Source organism: Rhinoraja longicauda, chromosome 4, assembly GCF_053455715.1.
Source record: "Rhinoraja longicauda isolate Sanriku21f chromosome 4, sRhiLon1.1, whole genome shotgun sequence".
Classification (NCBI taxonomy): Eukaryota; Metazoa; Chordata; class Chondrichthyes; order Rajiformes; family Arhynchobatidae; genus Rhinoraja; species Rhinoraja longicauda.
Window position 1 is genome coordinate 39,794,435 of NC_135956.1, and position 9,925 is coordinate 39,804,359.

Consider the following 9,925-nt stretch of genomic DNA (forward strand, 5'->3'; position numbering starts at 1 on the left):
ATATATGATATGATATGATACATGTACCACTGAAGCTGGCTTGATAATGGTCAACAACAGGAATCCATCCCATTTGACTTTTGCTAGGCCATAAGATTACATATTTACCGTGTGCCTGAAAAGTTCAATATTGCCCCTGAAGACCAGAAGTAAGAAGGGATCTTGTGTTTGGGGAGTGGGTGGGGGAGGGTTGTGGTAGGGTGAGAAGCACTAATCTGGCTCCCTTTTCTAATGCATTTAACAGTGTGACAAGTCCAACCTTGTGCCTTAAATGTTCCTAAGCAGAGGAGCACAGAAAGAAGTGTAGGCTATTCAGTACCTTGAGACAGATGTAGCAGTCAATAAAATCATGGCCAATCCATGATGTAACTCCATGTACCTGATTTTGCACATTCCAAAAATCTGTGAGTCTTTAAACTTAATAATTGACCTAGTCCTATGAAAGAGAGTTTGGTACCCTATGACTGTAGACACAATAATGTTGATTCTGAACTGGCCTTGCAAGTCATTTAGTTGAAAGGCAATTCAGGGTGGAAGATCAAGTGCTATCCTTCACAATAATGCTCACATCGCATGACATAATAATTTTCTGTTCTCCTTTTTATTTATTTATTGTAGCTGATCCAGGAGTGCAGAACTAATCCATGAGTCCATGAGTCATACAGCACAGAAACAGGCCCTTTGGCCCAACATGCCCATGGTGACTAAAGGTGCCCCATCTATGTTAATTACACCTGCTTCCGTTTGGCCAATGTCTCTCTTATTTAAAGTATTGCAATTACCCATCTAAAGTACAGCTACTTAGAACATTTAGCCTGATTTTGTTTATTTATCTCGGTTTATTTCAGTTCCTCAGTTTATTTCGGTTCCTTTAACCCAACATCTTTGATCTCCAAAAGCTGAAAATACCTGTTGCTCAGTTTTCATCATATCATATACATACAGCCGGAAACAGGCCCTTTCGGCCCTCCAAGTCCGTGCCGCCCAGCGATCCCCGTATATTAACACTATCCTACACCCACTAGGGACAATTTTTACATTTACCCAGCCAATTAACCTACATACCTGTACGTCTTTGGAGCCAAATGCATCCAAAAGCAAAATGCTGCAAATTAAACTTAAAATAAAAATAGATAATTCTGGGTCAGACAGTATCTGTGGAGAGAGAAACAAAAAGGACGGGAATGGCTATGTTGTGAATACAACCCTAAGGAGAATTGTTTGGATGAAAGTTACTCAACATGAAATGTTAACACCCTTTCTCTTTTTCTGACCATTTGAGTACATGCTGCATTTTCTGCTTTCATTGCTATATGTTTTTGTTATTTCTATCATTCATTGAACTTCAGTAACAACCTCAATCAAAAGGAGAGCTCAGGATATAATTCCCATGTTGAATTTCCTCAATCTTCAGCTTCTAAATTTTATTCAATTTCTTCTGCATGCCAGTATTGTTGAGTCTGGAAATTGGTCATTACATTCCATGCAAAATAATTCATAACTCAACGCAGAGGAGTTCAAATGCCTGTTCAAACCAAGAGGAGTGGGAAATTTACATGGTTGACATCTCCATTAAAATTGATGACATGGAAACATTTTCAGCCATTGCTTAGCATTGAAAGTTAATGGAATTGTGGATAACGTGGAAGGTTGGCTGCATAGAACAGAGGACATAGAAGTGGACTAGATGGGAACAGGCCCTTCAGCCCATGATGCCTGCACCAACATGAGGCCAAATTAAATTGATTCTTTCTGCCTGCATGAGATCTGTATCCTTCTATTCCTTGCATATTCATGTTCCTATCCTAAAAGCCTCTTAAATGCTATAATCCCATTTGTTTCCAAGAATATAGTGTTAATAACACTAATAATAATATTTGCCAGAAAATACTTCAAGGAATCTGAAACTCTCTTCTGTGTGTAGAGAAGCAGTGTTGAAAAATCTTGTTTACCCTGGGTTTGTGATGGCAACATAGCTCACCTTGACAAGCAAAACCTTTTCTAAAAGGTAGCAATCATAGCCTGAGGGATATGGATCAATCTTCCTGCTTTAAGCACCTGGGAGATACTTTTCACACTCACAGGTTAAAACAATACAACAAACAATCTCGTAGAAACAAGAAACTGCAGATGCTGGTTATATTTTTTAAAAAAACACAAAGTGCTGAAGTAACTCAACAGGTCAGGGAGCATCTCTGAAGACGATGGATTGGTTACATTTCAGGTTGGGAAGAGTTACCTATCCATGTTCGCCAGTGATGCTCCCTGATCCGCTGAGGTACTCCAGCACTTTTTGTCTGCAGATAATCTTTAATTTCCATGTAGCAAGATTACTGGTTAGCAGAGTTCACCCGGATTTTGAGAGATGTTTCCTACCTTGTTGGGATTTCAAAGTTGGCCTCTCTGTCAAGTCTGAAAGCAATCTGCAGTGGAGTGGAACCTTCCACTCTCCTCACACCCTGCAGTGGTATTGAATCCAATTGGAATTGGGTGATAAGATCAAACCCTGACAGGGTGGGAAAGCAAAATAAATGAAACAAAAGAAAATCAGATTTCAAAGACAAAAGCTGTGGATCGGGGATGTCTGAAATATAAACAAAAAATTCTGGAAACACTTAGCGGGTCAAGCAGTGTTTAAGGAGATAACATTTGTGGCGGTTCACCCTTTGACAGAACTGGTGATACTACTGAAATGTTAAACTGTTTCTATGTCTGGAAGTTAAGTCACCTATTAGGTATTTTGAGTATTGTTTAACTTTTATTTAGTGTTGAAGCATGTCATGATAGTTTCAGTGACTGAATGGGGCTTCTTCAATGTCGGTGTCAATTCCATTAAATGGATTGTGCTTCATGTATAATTAATGTTTGGCACTATAACAGAGAAATTTGCAGCATATTTATGGATGTCGTTTTTTTTAAACTGAAAGCTTGGCATCTGCACAATACAAGATGATGGTTTTAACATTTCCAGCAATCAGCATTCATCACTAAAAGGCCTACAATTTGGAACCTTTTATAACAGCTTCGGATACAAACAGAAAATCCAATACCTCATGTTTCATGGTGACTAGAATTATGAGACTTCCATAATCAAGCAGCAGTATGTTTGCAATGGTTATTGAATGACTTTAAATACTGAAGTAAATTTCTCCATCCCAGACAAATTTGGTTTTCTTGGATGGCAACGTTCAGAGGCAGAAGATTTCATGGACCAGCCTCTGAGGGAATAGTGGCAGAATATTCATCTGCATTGAAGAGGGTGGGTAATAAAGGTTGGAGGCAAAGAAAGAAAAAAATGACTGCTGCAATTCCCTCAACTGCAGCAATGGAGTGAATTAACTGCCTATGCTACACCTCAAAAGGAGTTCATATTTAATCTAAAGTCAAAATGAAATACAAGACCCTTTCAATGTCTTCCTCTGTGAATCTGTGTCAGCATACACAGTCCAGATTGAAACGGAAGTTGATCCTCTGAGAAGAATTTTGCTGTCTATCGCAAGAGGCATTAGATGTGTGCCTTGTGTTATCTTGTGTTTTATGACTGTTGGCAGATCAATTTCCCTCCTGGGATAAATAAAGTTCTCTCGTATGCATTTTTGGGCAAGGTTCTTTCAACATACAGATATTTACCTGGCAAGTCATCTTGTCCGATCCTGATATTAGGACATACAGCATTGTCATCCAGACCATTGTAGTTGATTCTCTGTTCTACAGCTAGATAAAAGTAAATATGATTGGAAATGTGGATGGTATATCATGCTTAGATATAGACAATAGACAATAGGTGCAGGAGTAGGCCATTCAGCCCTTCGAGCCAGCACCGCCATTCAATGCGATCATGGCTGATCACTCTCAATCAGTACCCCGTTCCTGCCTTCTCCCCATACCCCCTCACTCCGCTATCCTTAAGAGCTCTATGCAGCTCTCTCTCTCTCTTGAAAGCATCCAACGAACTGGCCTCCACTGCCTTCTGAGGCAGAGAATTCCACACCTTCACCACACAGATGTGATACAGTCACATCTACCTACATTGTGATTGAACAGTTGTTGGAATGCAGATTCCACAACAGTGATAGGATCATCTCATCTAGTTTAATATTTCAGTGCAGTACTGAACAAGTTTTTAATGTCTGTGGTGAGGTCTTCAGTACATAAACTATTTTCTCAGGTGGATATCAAAGGTCTTCTGGCACTCTTAAAAATGGGGCAAGGAAATGCATCCTTCACAAACACAAACTATTTATCATTTAATTATTTTCGTATAAAATGACTGGAAAGATCTTCATGGTGCATTGCATCAGGAAGCTGGTAGTAGCATTAAGGACGCCTGCCAATCTGGCCACTCCCCTTTCTCTTTTCTTCTGGCCAAAAATACATGCTAAAAAAACTTTTTACTAAAGGGATCAGGGGGTATGGAGAGAAGGCAGGTACAGGCTACTGAGCTGGATGATCAGCCATGATCATATTGAATGGCGGTGCAGGCTCGAAGGGCCGAATGGCCTACTCCTGCACCTATTTTCTATGTTTCTAGAGGGGGGGAGGGGGGGAGAGGGGGGAGGGGGGGGAGAGGGGGGAGAGTGCTGCACCAATGCAGGAGAGGTTTGGGCTAGTCTACATACTGAAACTCTCGTTTGTTTGTTTGTTTGTTCCTGAACTACAGCCAAAACGGCACATGATAGCATGACAATTGTAGGCCCACCTTACTCACCGTCATCCCTTTGGTGCTAATGGAAGACGTTTCATTGAAATCGGTGTTATATTTTTAAAGTTATTCACATTTTAAAGTTTAAATCTATCTCCTAGTGAGGAAGGGGGGAGGGAGGATAAGGGGGGTTGGGGGGGATGGGGAAGGGAGGGAGGGGGAAGGGGGGTGGAGGGGAGGGGAGGGGAGGGGGAGGGGGGTGGAGGGAAGGGGAGAGGAGGAGAGAAGAGGAGGAGGGAGAGAGGGGGAGGAGGGAGGGGGAGGAGGGAGGGAGGGGAGGAGGGAGGGAGGGGAGGAGGGAGGGGGAGGAGGGAGGGAGGGGGAGGAGGGAGGGAGGGGGAGGGGAAGGGGAAGGGTGGAGGGGGAGGAGAGGGGGGGAGGGGAACGGGAGCGGGAGGGGAGGAGGGAGAGGGAGTGAGGGGGAGGAGTGGGGAAGGGGAGGAGTGGGGAAGGGGAGGTAGGGAGGGAGCGGGAGGGAGGAGGATATGGGTGGAGTGGGGTGCATTGGATTATATATATAGATATATATACATGTTTGTGTGTGTGTGTGTGTGTGTGTGTGTGTGTGTGTGTGTGTGTGTGTGTGTGTGTGTGTGTGTATGTGAATGTATACATATACTGAACTTTTTTCCTTGTTTATTATATTGTTTACAATTGTTTAAATATTCTGTTGTTCTGCTGCAAGTAAGAATTTCATTGTTCTATCTGGGGCATTTGACAATAAAACACTCTTCGCTCTCTTTCAAGTTCAGCATTTTTATATGTCTGCAGTATTTGCCCTCAAGCAACTCAAAAATCCAACACTCCTTAAAAACAATATTACTTACTGCATAATACTGGAGACCAAAATTCTGTCTGAAAGGTTGAAAATATGAAAATACACAGCTTCTCCAAGAACATCTTCAGATTTTTCCTGGTTCAGAAAGAAATTCAACAGATATTTAACTTTTATTGATTATATACAATTATTATCACTGTATGTTTTACTCAAATGTGAACAGCATATTACTAAACTACTAACAGCAATGTCATTAGTAAGTCGGATTGCTATCCATCCTGTACCTGAAAGAAAGGTTACCTGTCCAAATGAGACTGTTTCAGGAGGTCATATTCTTTTACTGAAAATCCACAAAAGCCACAAGACAAATCCACAGGATCATCACAATTGTTTTGAAAGGATTGACTGGTGATATCATCACCAAGTTTGCTCTAATGACCTGGAAGATGCAGCTGAAGACTCTTGTGAATGATAGCTTGGTTTCCCTGCAGCACCATTGATGCTCGGCCCAGGAGACTCCCACTGGCTTTAGCACAGGAGCTAAACTGAAAGAGATACTCAGAGAAAAGCAACACTCTGAAGAATAATTGTGTTTGAGGGTGGACTGATAGGAAATATATTTCATTTACTTTATCTGCCATGGTTTTGCCTATGAGTATTCAAATAAAGCAATATTCATGGAAGATGTTAGCAATATTCAAAGTGAACAAGATTGGGGAGATCTACTCCCAAGATCTCCCCTGACAGCACATTCCAACCACCCACCACTCTGTATAGAAAAAAAACTTGCCTTGCTTATCACCTTTAAACTTTCTCCTTCTTCCTTAAAGCTATTCCCTCCAGTATTTAACATTTCCATCCTGGGATAAGACCCCATCTATGACTCTCATAATTTTATAAATTTCTATCAGCTCACCTCTCAGCTTCTGATGCTCAGAGAAAAAAAAATCCACCTTTGTTCAACCTAAGCTTATTCACTCCAAATCGAGGCAACATGCTGATAAACCTCCTTTTCAGCTTTGCCAAAGCCTCCACATCCTTCCTGTAATGCAGTGACCAGAACTGCACATGGTACTCCAAATGAGAAGCACCCCATTTTGTGCAGTTGCAATATGACTTCTCAATCTAGATGACCAATGAAGGCATGGATTACTCCTTCTTTGCCATCCTATCCGCTTGTGTTGCCACCTTCAGGGAGCTATGGACTTGCACTCCAAGATCTCTCCATATATCAGTGCTCTTTAGGCACCTGCTCTGTACTGTCCTCTCAAGCTTATCTGCTCTGTACGGTCCTCTTATTTTAGATTTTTTAGATTTAGAGATACAGCGCGGAAACAGGCCCTTCGGCCCACCGAGTCCGCGCCGCCCAGCGATCCCCACACATTAACACTGTACTACACACACTAGGGACAATTTTTACATTTACCCAGTCAATTAACCTGCATACCTGTACGTCTTTGGAGTGTGGGAGGAAACCGAAGATCTCGGAGAAAACCCACGCAGGTCACAGGGAGAACGTACAAACTCCGTACAGACGGCGCCCGTAGTCAGGATCGAACCTGAGTCTCCGGCGCTGCATTCGCTGTAAGGCAGCAACTCTACTGCTGCGCCACCATGCCGCCCACTTTGACCACTTATGTTTGACCTCCAAAAGTACAAAAATCATCTCATGCTTGTCCAGTTTAAACTCTGGCTGCCATTTCTCTGCCCTTCTGTACAACTAATCTATGCCTTGCTGTAGTCTTTCACAATCGTTCTCACTATCCACAACTCCACCAATTTTCCTGTTACCTGCAGGCTTACTAAGTATATCACCTACATTTTCATCCAAATCACAAAGATTTCTGTCAAAACCCCATCAGTCTCCTCTCTTGCTTCCCTCTGTATGTTAGCATTGATTCCATCAGATCATGGGGACATCAATTTAAAGGGTTTTTTCAAGATACTTAACTCCTTAATGTCATCATACTCTAAAATATCACAATACCCCTCCCTAAATCCAACTTTATCCACGACATTTCGTTAAGGAATACCAATGTGAAATTCCCATTGAGGACTCATTACTATGATTAGTCATGGCTGGATTTTATTGTTCCCTGGAAAAAGCATATGTATTTAAATATGATTCATTCTTGGGGGGGTGGGGAACAGTGGCACAATAAACACACATTATGCCATCGAGCCAAAGATAGATACTTACCACAGGGAAACAGGTCCTTTGGCATAACTAGTCCATTTCACCAAGATGAAATATCTAGCTAGTTTGCTCACGTTTGGCCCATATCCTCTAAACCTTTCCTATGCATATATCTGTCCGAAAGTCTTAAATATTGTTATAAAATCTAAATAAAAATTATATATTAATTGATCCATAGAAATCTTTAAAATGATAACTGTGTGGGGTTCCATGTACCTACATGCACAATTTTGCACATGCTTAAGATTGTACCATGGCATTAACAAAAAGACTGCAAGCTTTATTAACCCTTGCCCTTTCCTATCCAACAGATTCTATGTTTCCAAGTGTAGTCCGATCATGTTCCCTATGTCCATGGTGAATATTACTCTATGCACATGTTATCTGCTCAAGGTGACTATTACGATCTTCTACCAATGTCAAAATGAGTCTTATGCATTGAATGATACTCATCCTCACAGGTAGGAAATTACATTGAAACTTACCACATGATAGCACCCTCTCACTGAGGCAAAGGTGGGTTCAAAAATAAAAAATGGTAAACAGAAAAATAAATTCCTCCTGTAGGAAAATAACTGCAGATGCTGGTACAAATTGAAGGTATCACAAAATGCTGGAGTAACTCAGCCGGTCAGGCCATTCCTTCTCCCCTAGATGCTGTTTGACCTACTGAGTTACTCCAGCATTTTGTGATACCTTCAATAAATTCCTCCTAATCATTTAACAAATTGAATTAATACAGAAAATATTTCATTTTTTCTGTTCTACACTTTGTGAGGTGCAAAATTGATCATTTTCTGCTTATCTCATGGATGGGCTATACGGTGGTACCAAAAATTAGAAACGTAGGAATTGCTGATGCCCAGGGTACATGAAAAGAGGCCACTCTCTGTTCTGTTCTGGTACCTCTTTTCTGAATTTGTCTCAATTCATTCAATCTAAATTAACATGGAGTGTAGCTTACTCCAACCCAGAAACGTCTAGTTACACCTAATTATAACATAACTGGCTTTGCAAATCACAGAGCATCTGTGGAGGGAATGGGTAGGCGATGTTTCAGACGAGTTACTCCAGCACTTTGAGTTTTGCTCAAGATTCCAGCATCTGCAATTGCTTGTGTCTGTGTAAACGGCATGGATTAAAATAAACTTCTTACTGCATTCGATTTGTTTTTGGAATAGAGATGTTATAATCCTCTTGAAGCAACACCTGCCTGCCCTGTTTCAAATGATTACGACTCAATCTTTGAAACAGCCTAGTTGCAACCAAGGTCCCTCCAGTTAATTTATGCTCTCCGCGGTAAATTAAAAGTGTCCAACCATTCAAACAATATGTGCTATGGTTTTGATCTTCACTTAACACGCTGCAAATATTATTTTCTGCACGTCACTTTACATATTCATATATATCTGGATATTGCTCTCCCAGTGAACACAACACAAATATACACTGCAATGAAAATGAACTGCAGATGCTGGTTTATACCAAAGATAGACACAAAACGCTGGAGTAACTCAGCGAGTCAGGCAGCATCTCTGGAGAAAATGGACAGGTAACGTTTCAGGCTCACCAGACATATAAACACATGTACATACATACACTGGACTATTTCCCCCTGTGAAGTTGCTCCACGATGTTTGGCCATATGAACACTCTCTGATTTTGCCTGGTTAGGCGATCGTATATGGAACCACGACCCTTAAGAAAATAATAGTGGCTCATGAAATCGATAGAAAATAAGTTGAGGCTACAGATTGGTTTATCAATATGATCTTTCTTTTTTTAATTCACAAAAAAATACTATGTGTGGCGGTAAGGAAATAAACTATTACAGCTGTATTGGATTTCCTACCTTGATCCGTGAAACATTCCCGTTTCCAATGAGAAAACCCAGGTAACTGGGGAGCAGAGGTAATGGGCGAGTGGAGGAACCGAGAGGGCGAGGTTGTCTTCAGGCACGACTCATGTGCGCTGTGCAAGGATGCAGGGGCAGTGAGTGGGGATGCAGGGGGGGGGGGGGCAGTGGTCCCGTAAAAGCCAAAACTGGGACCCTACGCCTCCCCATTGGCTGCCAGTTTCACCAGGAGACCTCGGCAGACTGCAATGTTTCTCCATAAACTTCCTCTCCTCTGTCCCACCAAGTTGAGTACAAAGGTAAAACGAAGGAAAGGTTTTAATCTGTTGCAGCTTTTTTTATAGTGTATTTGCACGGTTGCAGAACAGACTCCTCGTCCACTTTGCAAATCAG

The 9,925-nt window shown here is 41.5% G+C and overlaps 1 protein-coding gene across 1 annotated transcript in view; it reads right to left on the bottom strand.

The window, feature by feature from the left end:
- Positions 1-9,604, bottom strand: part of col9a1c (collagen, type IX, alpha 1c) — an 88,969-nt gene extending 79,365 nt beyond the window's left edge. Inside the window, exons 1-4 of the mRNA XM_078397564.1 lie at positions 9,530-9,604; positions 5,530-5,615; positions 3,631-3,714; positions 2,377-2,506 (exon numbers count right to left, since the gene is read on the bottom strand). Coding sequence (XP_078253690.1) covers positions 2,377-2,506; positions 3,631-3,714; positions 5,530-5,615; positions 9,530-9,546 — 317 coding nt within the window. The 5' untranslated portion in view covers positions 9,547-9,604. The remainder of the gene's footprint in view (positions 1-2,376; positions 2,507-3,630; positions 3,715-5,529; positions 5,616-9,529) is intronic.
- Positions 9,605-9,925: the final 321 nt, after the last annotated feature.